Raw genomic sequence first — 15,198 nt, 5'->3', positions numbered from 1 at the left:
AGGGTCCGGGTTTGATTCTGGTCAAGGGCACGGTTGCAGGCTCGATCCCTAGCCCTGGCCGAGGAGATTGCAGGAGCCAACCAATCAATGTGTCTCTCTCACATCGATGTTTCTGTCTCTCCCTCTCCCTTCCACTCTCTCTAAAAAATCAATGGAAAACTATCCTTGGGTGAGGATTAACAATAACAAATGACAAATATTTCTCTAAAATTATAATCTTCTTTATCCCTATATAATGGTTTCTTCAGTTCAGACTATTCATCAGAACATTTCTTTTTAAAAAAATATATATTTTATTGATTTCAGAGAGGAAGGGAGAGGGGGAGAGTGATAGAAACATCAATGATGAGAAAGAACCATTGATTGGCTGCCTCCTGCATGCCCCCTACTGGGGGCAACCCGGGCATAAGGCCCTTGACAGGAATTGAACCCTTCAGTCTGCAGGCCGACGCTCTATCCACTGAGCCAAACCAGCTAGGGCTAGAACATTTCTTTTTCTCAAATGCTGCCCCCTTCAGTTCATTTGGTTTTGAAGTTATTTATGGAGCAGGTGCTGGAGCTTGGGGAACAATTTCAATGCATTCTGTGTTGTCACTTCCATAACTTCTTCCACTGAGATTCCTTTCACCCGGGCAATATATTCTGCTGAGATGGTAATGTTTTGGGGTTCATTCCGTACCTGAAAGAGAACAAAGCAGACATTAAATCAAACATGATTGTCGAAAGAAGCAATCCTTGAAGACTGTAGATAAAATGGAAGAAAATGAGTTGATAAACACAGCTAATGAGTTCTTTTTTTAATGGAGGTGGGGGAATGGTGGAAGGCAATAAGGGGAGAAAGTCTTGAACTTCAGCTTAAAAGCTATAGCTACACACTGTAAGTCTATGTTGCTCTTGAAAAGAGCCGTGGGGTATTAACCGTTGCGGCCCCAGCATCTAGTAGTCTGCAAACAGTGGACACTTGGCAACCTGTATGACTGATGGGTTAGCTGTCCTTTGGTTTACTGCTCAACTGAGTGATTGTAAAGGTCACTGTTCTACTGCTTGGCCCCTTCACCTCACAGGCTACATACATTACAGTTTGATTCAAGAAATGTCATCGTACACATTCAAGAAGTACCAGTACATATCTGGAAGGCTAAACAGATATGTACTGGTACTTCACTGAGTCGAAGATGTATTTCCCCCCCTATTTTAACATCTCTGAAATTGATACATATTTTACTTAGATTCAATGACATGTCATTGTATAACTGGCACTTTTTTTTTTTTTCATTCTAATGGTCACAAAACAGAGGTACATCTACAATCATTTAGATTGTACATTTAGATTTGGTGAAATGTATTATTGTTATTAAGTTATCTACTTAGGATGATAATATTGAGAGGAATAAGATATCTATTAAGTTTAAGAAAAATAACCCGATAACATTCATCAGATATAATTGTGTTGAAAACAACCCAAATCACAATATCAAGTTAAATATACTATGGCAGATTCACACACTGGAATAGTATACACTTATAGTAGTTGTACTAGAAGAAATAGAGCCTCATTATAACAATCTAATTAAAAGGAGAAAAATAAACATTTATTGAGCATCTTACTATATACCAGATACTGCTAGATACATTACTCCATTTAATTCTCACTATTATACTTCAAAGTATTTACTATTTTGCTTACATTTTATAGGGGAAGAACATTTCAGAGACATTAATAACTTGCTCAAAGTCAAACAGTTAGTGGGTAGCAGAGACAGGATTTGAATCCAGGTCTTTCTGATTCTTGACATTGAGCTTTTTGCTATACTGGTCTGGCTTTCATTATCACATAGGTGAGGACATGGTCTATATCAAATAATATTCTTTGGGGCATAACAATTATATTTAGAAAAGTCCTGAAACTAAGTTGATATAACCTCTCAACCTAGCATTAAAATGGGATTCCATTGTACTTACACTGTGATGAGAAACACAGATAAATCAAAAATAGCTCAAATGGGAGATACAAACTAAAGCATGTGAAATTCGCGGCTGGCGGGCCGAAGGCATGCTGAGGCATGCGGCCTGCCAGCTGCGAGTTTTACATGCTTGATCTAAATCATGTGGAAAACAGAAAATGACTTACCTGTTTTTCTGGTCCTAGTGCAGGTGAATCTGTTTCCAGGCAAATGGAGGTTAAAGGCAACTGTTTCACAAGTTTCTGCTTCTTAGAGAAAAGAAAAAGCTAGTAAGTTTAAAACAGAAGTAATAAAGAATTTTTAAAAAAGAACATTAAACCCACATGCTAATGCATTCTACTCTGCAGGAGCTTAAAATCCAAACTTCAATATTCAATTGATACATGTTCTCTATGTTCTCATTCTATTACTAACAGGTTTAAATAGCAACATTCATTGCCAAAAATCATCCAGAGACTCCAGGGACCAAGGGAATAGTAACCAATAGCACCCCCAGCAAGGAAGTCAGACACCGGATATCACCATCCCACTCAATGATCTAAGGAAGGGACTTCTGTTGCTTTCTCCACCACACTCAGTGCTTCTTTCTACTGTTCACGTTAAGCCACTCAGGCTTTCTGTTTATAAATCCAAAGTTCATATGCACATTTTAGATTAGGTGGTAGATGGTCTTATTTTCTTATTTTTAATTTTCTGTCTGGGTTATAAGGATTGCAATGAAACCAATGAGTTTTATACCAAGAACATAATTCTTTTGCTGCCACTGCACTGTTAAAGTAAAAAATGTCAGGGAGACACATGATGCAGAGTGGAATATTATTAGAATGAGTTGTTTTGGTTTTTTAAAATTTCTTTATTGATTAAGGTATTACATATGTGTCCTTATTCCCCCATTACTCCACACCCCCCATTCATGCCCCCACCCTCCTGTTGTCTGTGTCCATTGATTAGGCTTATATGCATGCATATAAGTCCTTTGGTTGATCTCTCAGAATGAATTGTTTTAAGACTAAAATTTCAGAGACACAGAAATAGGTATGCTTATGCACTGCTGGTAGATAAAAGTTAAACTAGCATAAATTTTTTAAAGAAAATGTAACAGTTTGACCAAAAATTTAAAAGGTACAGTTTTTCCTCAGTGATTTCATTTAGAGGAAAAACTGCACAAGTGTGCATATGTATGATGTACAAAGGTATTCACTCAGGCACTGTTTATAACAGTGAAAAATTAGAAGCAGTCTAACCTTTACTTAAAGTAATGCTTAAATAAATTATGGTACATCCACATTATGAAATACTATACAATCATTTTAAAGATGAGATAGGTCCATATTTATTGATATAATTAGATACCCATGAAGCTAACTCAAAACAAAAAGAGTAAGATTATCTTCTTATTTTATCTGAATTAATGTTAACAATGATTGTTTCTGAGTTGTAGAATCTGGATTAATTTAAAATTTGTTCTTTTGGGGGAATAAGGACACATATGTAATTGTTCTTTTCTGAAGTGATTCAATTTTCTATCATGTACAAATACTATCTTTAAATGTATTTTAGTTTTGAAAAAGAAACATGCCACAGCTAAAGGTTACTACTAAATAAGAAGTTTTTCCACAAAAGCTAAAAGTAGGAAAAATAAAAATAATCTTGGACTATAAAGTGACATGTGTAGAATACTCCATCTTATAATGGCAGAATGCACATTCTTTTGAAGTGTGTATGTTCTCTTCACCAAGATAGATTATATTCTGGGCCATTAAACAAACCTCAACCAATTTAAAAGAGGTGAAATCATACAATGAATGTTTCCTGAACACAGTCAAATTAAAGTAGGTATCAGTAATGGAAATATATCAGGAAAATTCCTAAGTATTTGGAAATTAATAATACACTTTTAAATAATCACATGGTCGAAGAGGAAGTCTCAAGGTAAATTAGAAAACATTTTGAACTGAAAGAAAGTGAAAATACAGCAAAGATCACAAATAAACCTATGACCATATCAATACTAGAAGAAGCAAAGCCTCATTATAACAATCTAATTAATATTTGTGGATTGTAACTATATGTGGTTAGTGCTAATGCAACTATTGCATTAAATATCTATATTAGAAAACAAGGAAGGTTTCAAATAATCTAAGGTTCTACCTAAGAAACTATAAAAAGGATAATATATTGTCAAAAAAGTATTTGACAGAATCCAACATCCATTTTTGATAAAAACACTCAGCAGACTAGAAACAGAAGGAACTTCTTTAAACCCTATAAGAAACCTGCAACTGATAGTATACTTAATGGTAAAGGAATGAATGTTTTCCCATGATCAGGAAAAAGGCAAGGATTTCTGCTTTTACTATTTCTATTCAACATTCTACTAGCTGTATCCAGTGAAATAAGGCAAGAAAAAGAAATAAAGGGCACAAATATTGGAAGGGGAAAGTAAATATCTTTATTCAAAGATGACATGATTAGCTACAAAAAAATCCTGAAAAATCTATAAAACACTATCAAGCACTAATGAATAATCAGCAAGGTCACTTGATAAAAGTTTAATATATAAAAATCAACTATATTTCTGTATACTAGCAATGAATAATTGATAACTAAAATTTTAAAACCAGTACCATTTAAAATAGAATGAAAAATATGACACACTTAGAGATAAATATAACAAAATATGTGCAGAATTTGTATGTTGAAAATTATAAAACATTGATGAGAGAAATCAAAGATCTAAATAAGAGGTATAGTGTGTTCATATCAATTATTCCCAAATTGATCTATAGATTCAATGTAATTCCAATAAAAATCCCAGCCAGCTTTTTTTTTTTTTTTTTTTAAGAAATCAAGCTGATTCTAATGTAGATGGAAAGGCAAGGGACTTAGAATAGCCAAAATGATCTTGAAAATAAAGAAATAATTGGAATTCTCATATTATCTGTTTTCAAAACTTACTGTAAATCTAATGTAATCATGATAATATGATATTGACATAAGGTAGGGACCTAAGATTGATTTTTGTAATGTAACTGGAATAACATCACAATGTTATATATAAATATGTATTACATATAAAATATACATCATATACAAATATATATTTTATATTATATATAAAATATAAAAGCTCTTATTTTAAAGTGTATTTCACAAAATATAGGTTGAAGTTTAATGAAAGAATTTACCTGTCCACTCCTTATGATAGAAGGAGGGATTGAGAAGAAGTACCCAGCTTTTACTCCTTCCATTGCTACAGATGGCCGACCGTCAAATGCATGGAGCAGCACTTTGTCAGCACCTCTCAAAAATAAAAGATAAATCAGAAATCCAATTTATTTCCTCAATGAGAGGTTTTTCCATTAATCAAATTGAACAGTGAAGATCAGAAATTTGGTCACTGTGATATAAATATGAGGCCCTATGACTTCTAAAGGAGGGATAAATATACAGTGTTCAAACAGTAGAATAAAAATATAATACATTCTTAACTTTCAGAATAAAATTATTAAATACAATTGAAATATACAATTTTAAACTATTATTTAATCTTCCTATACCACCAAACATTTTCCAGAAGTTTGTGAACTGTCGGATTATTGTTCCTAATAGGAGGTTTTTAAGCAAATAGTCCTCAGCAAGAATGCTAGTGGAAGAGGAAAAGGGGAGCTAAATGAGTCACAAATTGACTAGTCAGCATTAGCTTCATAAAATCGCCTCCAGTTCTTAAAGAATGGCTGCTCAGCCTGCGTAAAAATCATGCTCTCAGGGATCCCAAAGGGTTCAGCACTCGTCACTGGGAAATACCTTGCTTTCTAGACGTAGGCAAGTACATTTACTTCACTATTTGATAGTTTTTCGAATGGCAGGTGTGACTGTTAGTGGGTTATAACCACAAGTGAGTTATGAAATCAATTTAGTGGGTCAAGACTGACCAGTGTATACACATATATACTTTTAATACCAAAAAAGTATATATGTGTATATATTAGTATCACTTCAAAAAGTTTGAAAAGTAATGCTATAAGATACATTTTTATTTTAGGACTATAAATTACTTAATCCAATTTTTTGTTTGTTTTACCCTGGCATATGATTATAAATATCACAATCACACTGAAAACCGTGTAAAAGTAGACTGACTTGTAAAACCACTTTAGTTGACTTCCCCTTTCCCTGCTCCTGCTTCCCCCATTTCCTTCCGTTTAAGAAATCATATTAAAACATGGCCTGTTCTATGAGAAGATGGACTGGAATTACCAAACGTAAACATTAGGCACATTTGTCTCAGGAACCTAAATACCTTGCTCATTTAAGAGGCTGATGGTGGGTCTTCCAGCTGAACGTGAGTGAACATTTCTGTTTAACAACAAAAAATTCCTTTTAAGTACTTAATGTGACATTATTTTGTCCTATTAAAGTAATTAAGAGAAAAAGAAATATAGAGCTCCATTTCAAAAGAATCATTTTAATTTGCTCTATAGATATTAATATAGAAAGATGGTTAATTAACCTACAAAGGCAAATTTAGTCTTTTGGCTAACTGGATCTGTCTGATTAGGACTTGTCTTTGCTCTTCCTTTTGTTCATCAGTGCGAGCAAATCTGGGGGAGAAATCCAGTCCCACCTATAACAGAAAAGTCAAACAGAATTACATTTGTCATGGTTTAATGAATCCAAAAAGTCATATTATGGAGCAGTACTGTCCAAGAGAAAGATAATGGGAGCCATATGTGCAAGCCACATATATAAAACTTCACATTTTCTAGTCAGCCACATTAAAAACCCTAACAAGAAATGGGTGAAATTAATTTTAATAATAGACTTTATTTAATCCAGTATACCTCAAACATTATCATTATTATACAGTAATGCATTATTTCAACACATGATCAATATAAAAATTATTGAGTTATTTTACATTATTTCTTTGGGGTGCTAAGACTTTGAAATCCTTTGTGTGTTTTATACTAAGAGCACATCTCAGTCTGGACCAGTCACATTTCCAGTGCTCAACAGCTACATGTGGTCATCACAGCAGACGGGAAAGATTATAAATGGCTGCTTTCCTTGATATATTTTGGCATACATTGTTATAACCTATATTCTGAATTTAACTGTTATTCTTATCTTTTATCTTTATCTTTAATTAGAAATGGAATTTATTACCAAGTGATAAAAATGTTTTGCAACTGTAAATTATTTAATAAAAATGTTCTTTGACTAGCCTCTTTAAAGTATGCTTTGTATATACCACTTCAACTAACTATTAAGATGACCTATATTTAAGCGAAAAAACAGCATAGTATATAGAAATGATAATAAAGTATTAATATAAGCCTATGATGAGGCTTTCTATTGTTTCATCCCCAAGCTCTTTTGCTTACTGAGGAAGTATTGATAAGTTATTATTCAGCTGGATGGGGTGATCATAATTATCCAAGTCAGTTATAATCACCAATTGAATTAAGGGTTCTTTTCATATATCACATGAAGGTCTGAATTAGAAGTCATTTGATCAGTTAATGGGTGTTTACCTCTCCAATTGCCAATAATCGATCCTTATAATTCTCGATAATGGGCAAAGCTACATCCAAATCCTGGGAGAAAACAAAGTATATTTGTTAAAACAGAAGAAGAAGGAAACGGATATTTTATAAATACCTATTAAATGCCAGGCACTATGCTGTATTGGTCCTTTACACATATTCTGCTCCTTTAACCAGTTGAGGAACTAGGAATAGTAACCCTAGAACGGTGAGCACTTGTATCTGGGTAGTATCCCATACCTATTCAGGTCATAGGAATGAAATTGTTTATGAAGATTCACACTTAAACACTTCCTTCTGTTTAGGAGGCATTTCCTGGCATTTAGGACTGATCTGGTTTCCTGGAATAGCTGAAATTCCTGGAGAGAAGAAAGCACCTTTGTGAGTTTTGGGGAGTGCATTATGTTATGTTTTCCTTTTAGGTTATCATTGATTTGTGAGTTTGTAATAGTGATAATCCCATACACTCTTTGTACTCTCTGTACTGATTTCTTTTGTCTTCATAATCTTGCTTAGCCTATTTTTGTTCTACAGGCTCAACAATATAAACACTAAGTATCATATATGTGCTTGTCTTTCAGTCATTGAAGTAACTGTGTACCATTAGTTTCCATAATATTACTATTACACTTAGAGAATTTGCCTTCTGAGGTTTCCCTTGTCAGACAAGGGAAAGGCAAATATGTAGAAAATCTGCTTCTTTTAAAATACTTTGAAGATTGTAGTCTCAGGATATGTAAGTTGCAAGGTACCTCTGAGGATAATTCAGGTTGCAGTTCAAATGTCACTGCCTCAGACAGGCCTTCCTTGACTACACAATCTAAAAACTATCATCCACAATTCCTATCACATAATCTTATTTTATTATCTTTAACGCACTTAGCGCTACCGAAAGTTTTCTTGTTCATATATCTAATTGATTGTCTGCCTCCGTGAGAGGGATGTTACTCTAAAGTGCTTGAGTAGGAGCTCAGTAAACACTTGATTGACTACTAAATGAATGCCTATTGCTATAAATCCCTACATAACTGAAACAAATGCCATTCTGCTATGATTCCCCAACATTTTTGGAATTGTAACTCTCTGGGGAAATTTTATCACATCAACAACTCAGGAGAGTTACAGGATAAGTATTTATTTATTTATTTATTTATTTATTTATTTATTTATTTATTTTCAATATATTTTATTGATATTTTACAGAGAGGAAGGGAGAGGGATAGAGAGCTAGAAACATCGATGAGAGAGAAACATCGATCAGCTGCCTCCTGCACACCTCCCACTGGGGATGTGCCCGCAACCAAGGTACATGCCCTTGACCGGAATCGAACCCGGGACCCTTCAGTCCGCAGGCCGACGCTCTATCCACTGAGCCAAACCAGTTTTGGCTAAGTATTTATTTTTACATGAAGTGAATTCAATGTAATTTTGTTGCAAACAACGTAATTTTGTTGCAAAATAAGTAGAGGTACTTAGGGTATTCAAATGCAGGGATACAGATTCATTATTACAAAAAATAATGGACCTCATCACTTTATTCATAGGTAACACAAAGTCTTCACTCCTTCAAAATGAGGCTGTTGACCCCAATATGTAATAAAGCACTCAAGCCAAAACCGGTTTGGCTCAGTGGATAGAGCGTCGGCCTGCGGACTGAAGGGTCCCGGGTTCGATTCCGGTCAAGGGCATGTACCTTGGTTGCGGGCACATCCCCAGTGGGAGGTGTGCAGGAGGCAGCTGATCGATGTTTCTCTCTCATCGATGTTTCTAGCTCTCTATCCCTCTCCCTTCCTCTCTGTAAAATATCAATAAAATATATTGAAAATAAATAAATAAAGCACTCAAGAAACTGTGCATCTCCCCAATGCTGAGTCAGGAGTCAAGTCTGAAATATAAGACATGTTGGCTATGGTGGGTCAGTGATATCTCATGGTTTAGAGAGGGTTTGAAAGCCATGCAGTTTAGTAGATCAAGAGCACTCCTATAGGGATGGTTCAATGTTCAAAGATACTGTGTACTTGAGCTCAAGTGTTCCCTCACAGTAGTGCATCTATGAATTTGTATCTTTCTTTCTCTGGATACTTTATCACCTTTCTGCCAAATCAATATAACAATATGATGGGAAAAAAAGTAAAAACAAATCACATGTAATTCTACAAGATTGTCACAACTACTATCATTTCTGTTTTTCTTTATTGTCTTTTGTTTATAGGACATATTTTTACATGATGTCACTCATTGTGAATAAACCGTTTGTATCCTGCTTTTCTCCATATATTATACTACAAACATTTTCCATGTTACTACATAAATCGTTTAGTCTTCTTCTTTTTTTAAATTTGGTTAGCAAATGTTCTTTTTTTTGCATTTTAATTTCTTTATTGGTTAAGGTATTACATATTTGTCCTCATCCCCCCATTACCTTCCCAACCCGCCCCCCATGCCCTCACACCCCTGTTGTCTGTGTCCACTGGTTAGGCTTATATGCATGCATACAAGTCCTTTGGTTGATCTCTCCCCCTTACCCCCACCCTCCCCTACCTTCCCTCTGAGGTTTGACAGTCTGATCGATGCTTCCCTGTCTCTGGATCTGTTTTTGATCATTAGTTTATGTTGTTCATTATTTCCCATAGATGAGTGAGATCATGTGATATTTATCTTTCTCTGACTGGCTTATTTCACTTAGCATAATGCCCTCCAGTTCCATCCATGTTGTTGCAAATGGTAGGAATTCCTTCTTTTTTAGCGCAGCGTAGTATTCCATTGTGTAGATGTACCACAGTTTTTTAATCCACTCATCTGCTGACGGGCACTTAGGCTGTTTCCAAATCTTAGCGATGGTGAATTGTGCTGCTATGAACATAGCGGTGCATATATCCTTTCTGATTCGTGTTTCTAGTTTCTTGGGATATATTCCTAGAAGTGGGATTACTGGGTCAAATGGGAGTTCCATTTTCAGTTTTTTGAGGAAACTCCATACTGTTCTCCACAGTGGCTGCACCAGTCTGCATTCCCACCAGCAGTACACAAGGGTTCCTTTTTCTCCGCATCCTCTCCAACATTTGTCGTTTATTGATTTGTTGATGATAGCCATTCTGACAGGTATGAGATGGTACCGCATTGTCCTTTTGATTTGCATCTCTCTGTCCAATTTTCCCAACACCATTTATTGAAGAGACTGTCTTGATTTCATTGTATGTTCATGCCTCCTTTGTCGAATATTAATTGGGCATAGTGGTTTGGGTTGATTTCTGGGTTCTCTATTCTATTCCATTGATCTGTATGTCTTCTTGTGCCAGTACCAGGCTGTTTTGAGAACAGTGGCTTTGTAATACAGCTTGATATCTGGTATTGAGATCCCTCCTACTTTATTCTTCTTTCTCAGGATTGCTGTGGCTATTCGGGGTCTTTTTTTATTCCAGATGAATTTTTGGAGAGTTCATTTTAGGTCTGTGAAATATGCCGTTGGTATTTTAATGGGAATTGCATTGAACTTATAGATTGCTTTGGGTAGTATGGACATTTTGATGATGTTGATTCTACCAGTCCATGAACATGGTATGTTCTTCCATCTGTTTATATCTTCCTCTATCTCTTTTTTCAGTGTCCTGTAGTTTTTTGCATATAGGTCTTTTACCTCTTTAGTTAAGTTTATTCCTAGGTATCTTAATTTTTTTGGTACAATGGTAAATAGGATTGCTTTTTTAGTTTCTCTTTCTGTAAGTTCACTATTGGTGTATAGAAATACCATAGATTTCTTGGTGTTAATTTTGTATCCTGCTACATTGCCGAATTCATTTATTAAGTCTAATAATTTTTTGATGGAGTCTTTAGGGTTTTCTATGTACAGTATCATGTCATTTGCGAGTAAGGACAGTTTTACTTCTTCTTTTCCAATTTGGATGCCTTTTATTTCTTCTTCTTGTCTGATAGCAATGGCTAGTACTTCCAGCACTATGTCGAACAGGAGTGGTGAGAGAGGGCATCCCTGTCTTGTTCCTGTTTTTAGGGGAAATGGCTTTAGTTTTTGTCCACTGAGTGTGATGCTGGCTGTGGGTTTGTCATATATGGCTTTTATGATGTTGAGGTATGATCCTTCTATTCCCTCTTGCTAAGAGTTTTTATCAAGAAAGGGTGTTGGATTTTGTCAAATGTTTTCTCTGCGTCAATTGATATGATAGTCTTCATTTTTAATAAATGCATTATATTTAATACTCTACAAGCTAACTAATTATTCCTTTATTTCTGAACCCTTAGGCTCTTCCCCCTTTTTCTCTATTACAAATAATTCTGCAACAAACATCTCTGGGAAAGAAGGTAGCATTGCCTTCTTTTAGATTATTGCCTTGCACTATAAATCAGAAAGTGAAGAATTACCGAGTCAAAGGTATTATCATGTTCTATGGTTCTTGTTTTATCTGACTGTTACTGTTACCTTTAATGTGACACTTCTTTGGTCTTCTGGTGAAAGTCCTTGAACTGGATGGACACCCAAGCATGGCAGGACAAACCCGTTATACCTAACAGTGTAGAATGAATTGAGAAGCCGAGTATTAGACTAGCAGACAATGTTACTCTAAAGAATAAGTAGGAAATAGTTGTTAGGGCTATATTAATATTTTTCTTCTCATTCTCTTTAAAAATGGATAATCTTTGATATCATGAACATGACATCATAACTGCATCCTTATTAGCAACTCTTTAACTTCTTAATGAGAAGTAGCACCTTTCTGAAAGCTGCATAATCTTTTCAAATTCTCCTGAATGTTCAGCGACCACCACAAGAGCCGTAACATTGGCCTGAAGCAAAAAAGAACAGAATAGAATAGCTAGAGTCTCGAGCAATATAACATCCAATATAATTAAATAAAATTATAAAGTTTTCTGTGCTTTTAGTTATTCTTGCTCATCCATACGCTGTCGGTATAATCATAATGGCTATCACTGAGTACTTACTATGTTTCAGGCACTGTGTTCAGTGAACATGAACATTACCTCAATTTAATCTACACAACCTTATGAGGTGGCATTGCTATAAAACCTTGTATAGGCCAGGAGACAGAATTCTGGATGGAGTGAAATGATTTGCCCAAGATCATTAGGCCTGTGTAACTCCAAAGCCCACACTCCTAATTAATGTCATAGTGAAAGAGGGTTGAATATAAAAATATACTGGCAGCTACTTCTAAACTAATACTTTGGGAAATACCACGAAATGCTAGTGATAATGAATTTTATAAACACTTCCAAAAATTAATAATTTTTCTCAAACAAATCAAAATGGTTCCCAAAACTTTTATAATCTCTCCAAAATCCCCAGGATAATGTTAATTTTAGAACCAACAGATGGATCATCTGTTTGATATTGCTGGTAAGTCTGATGGCTGGGGGAACATGTTTCGATTCAGACTATCTTGTCTGTATCATTTCACTAGCGGTATGTTTTTGGACAAGTTAGCCTGTAGGCCTTCATTTCCTCGTCTACAAAATGGGCAATAAATAGTTGGCTAAAAAATAGAAGCTTCCTCAGAAGGTTGTTGTGAAACATTAAATGAAATAATGTACAGAAAGGGCTTAGGTCAGTACTAGTCACACAGTAAACCCTTAATAAATGCAACTTATTATTACTGAAGCATCAATATAGCATATCTAGAACAAAAACAAAAAAAAGGGCAATTATAGATATTGACTTACTTTCTTGGCTTTCTCCAACACGTCATCCAGATCCTAAAATAAGCACAAGTTATCACAGTTATTTTATTTTATTTTATTTTATTTATTTTATTTTTCCTATGTGGGATGGTTGATCTTGAGCCTGCAGGGAGCAAGCTGGCTCCAGACTTCTCCAATTCCACATTTCTTTGCCTCCAATTCTTATGTGTCCAAAGACAGGGAACCACAGACACACCTTTGTAGGAGGGTTATCACAGTTATTGTAGATGAATAAGTAAGTAGCTGCTCTTTGGCTGTGTATATCACTGTAGTTGAGGCACCGTAAAGAATGACAATGATGGCAAGGAACAGTGTGGTAGAATGTGAAGAACCTACACTGACTGACTCACCTTTCCTTTCCTCTTTCTTTCTCTTAGTGACATTGGGCATATTTTCCCACTCCACTAAAACGGACACTGTTATTGTCAACTGTGGAGGGCACGTCTCTGTCTCTTACTTAGCCCTCAGTAGCATTTAGGAGCTCCTCACTTATCCACCCCTCCCTTCCCGAAATATTTTCCACTCTTGGCTCCTGCAACACCACTCACCTGCAGACGCCACTCTTTTACTGGCTGCTACTTTTCAGTCTTCTTGACTGGCTCTTTCTCCTCTATCTGACTTCAGGACCCTCTGCTCCTCCCTCTGTACTCACTTGAGGTGATCTTACCCACGGGTTTAAATGTCATTCATTACTATGCTAATGAGTCCCCAGTTGTTATCTTCAGCCTACAATTCTTTCCAAAACCCAAGATTCACATTTAAGAATGACTAGAAAGAAAAATATAAAAAAACAAACCTTAAAAAAAAAATAAAAAGAATGACGATATGGATCTTAGGCTTCAACATATGCCAACTCTATGTTCTCCCCAACAAACCTCTTCCTTCCGCCTTCCCTCCTCAATCTGTCTTCTCTCAGCTCAGTCAACAGACCACCGTCCTCCCTATAGCATCAAATCCTCTCTTTCCCTCCCTCTCCACATCCAATCCCCCAGCACATAGATCCTATCTCTAAAATATACCTTCAATCCATCTGCTTCTCTCAGACTCCCCGGCAACCACCATCACCTCGTGTCTACATACTGCAGAAGCTTCCAAATTGCTCCTCTAGCTTCCACCCTCGCTCTCCTCTGTTTGCCCCACATCAGCAAAAGTTTTTAAATGGATATCAGATCTTGTCATTCTCTTAAAAAAAAAAAAAAAAAAGACAAGATTCGCATTGTTGATTTAATGAAACCCAAACTTCTTACTGACCCATCACACCGATCCCTGCAAATCTCTTCAGTCTGGTTTCATGCCTCTCTCTAGCTCATGCCGCTCCATCCAGCATCTGGTAGCATGAATGTGCCAGGTCAACCGGCCAGCGGTCATCACTGCCCCACACCCATCTTCTGTTTGGCTGCCCCGTCCCCCCGCCAAAGAGACTCCGCTCTTCCTTCTCTATGATAAGCCTCTGGTTTCCAATATAGCGGGTAAGACACTTCGTAACTCTGATCTTGTGTGTGTATTGTTTGCATGGGATCACGCCCTCGTTCGGGAAAAGTGGATTCTCAGCTGGGCCAAGCGCAGGTAGGGGAAGAACTCCGGTAACCGGCAACAACAAATGGAAGAGGAGACACAGGGCTTAGGCTCTTCGGGATCGGAAAGAAAGATCAGTACGACTGCGGTTAAATGGAGAGTCAGGAGCAAGTCGCACCGGCCACAGACCGGCCTGGGTGAGTCTGGGGCTCCGTCCTAAGAAAGGAGAGCAAAGATAGCCCAGACCAGTACGGGGGAGGAGGACGGGGGTCTCCCCGCTCCCACGGCCCCGCCTCGCCCTCACGTACGCGGTCGAAGTCCGGGGCGGAAAGGTGGCAGTGGCAGTCCACCAGCCCTCCGCCCACCGCCCCCATCGCCGCGGCTTGCGTAGCTCTGGAATCGGCCCGCGCAGCCTCAGCCCGGAACCCTGCTGCGGCGGCGGTCTGAGTTTCCGGCTG

General features: G+C 36.7%; 1 protein-coding gene across 2 annotated transcripts; it reads right to left on the bottom strand.

Annotated features, from left to right (window-relative positions):
- Positions 1 to 278: 278 nt before the first annotated feature.
- On the bottom strand, positions 279 to 15,171 carry TATDN3 (TatD DNase domain containing 3). 2 transcript variants are annotated; one of them, XM_080649388.1, is made up of 10 exons: positions 15,049 to 15,171; positions 13,208 to 13,240; positions 12,240 to 12,313; positions 11,949 to 12,033; positions 7,502 to 7,564; positions 6,482 to 6,591; positions 6,268 to 6,323; positions 5,153 to 5,265; positions 2,132 to 2,212; positions 279 to 679 (listed from the first exon to the last, which is right to left on the bottom strand). In XM_080649388.1, the coding sequence occupies exons 1-10, from the start codon at positions 15,112 to 15,114 to the stop codon at positions 536 to 538; spliced, it is 825 nt and encodes a 274-aa protein (XP_080505514.1). In that variant the 5' UTR covers positions 15,115 to 15,171; the 3' UTR covers positions 279 to 535. The 2 variants fall into 2 exon arrangements, with proteins under 2 accessions (XP_080505514.1, XP_080505515.1); XM_080649389.1 differs by having other exon boundaries at positions 2,132 to 2,209.
- Between the last annotated feature and the right edge of the window lie 27 nt (positions 15,172 to 15,198).

This window comes from Plecotus auritus (genome assembly GCF_963455305.1).
Source record: "Plecotus auritus genome assembly, chromosome: 12".
In the NCBI taxonomy this organism is placed as follows: Eukaryota; Metazoa; Chordata; class Mammalia; order Chiroptera; family Vespertilionidae; genus Plecotus; species Plecotus auritus.
This window is presented reverse-complemented; position numbering and strand designations above follow the sequence as displayed.

What these genes read in the sequence shown, in the direction of transcription:
- TATDN3 (XM_080649388.1), bottom strand. Translation starts at nt 15,114, where the DNA reads ATGGGGGCGGTGGGCGGAGGGCTGGTGGACTGCCACTGCCACCTTTCC. An exon ending in CCGCCCCGGACTTCGACCGC is followed by an intron (nt 13,241 to 15,048) that starts GTACGTGAGGGC and finishes TGCTTATTTTAG; the next exon opens with GATCTGGATGACGTGTTGGA. An exon ending in ATTATGCAGCTTTCAGAAAG is followed by an intron (nt 12,034 to 12,239) that starts GTGCTACTTCTC and finishes CTACACTGTTAG; the next exon opens with GTATAACGGGTTTGTCCTGC.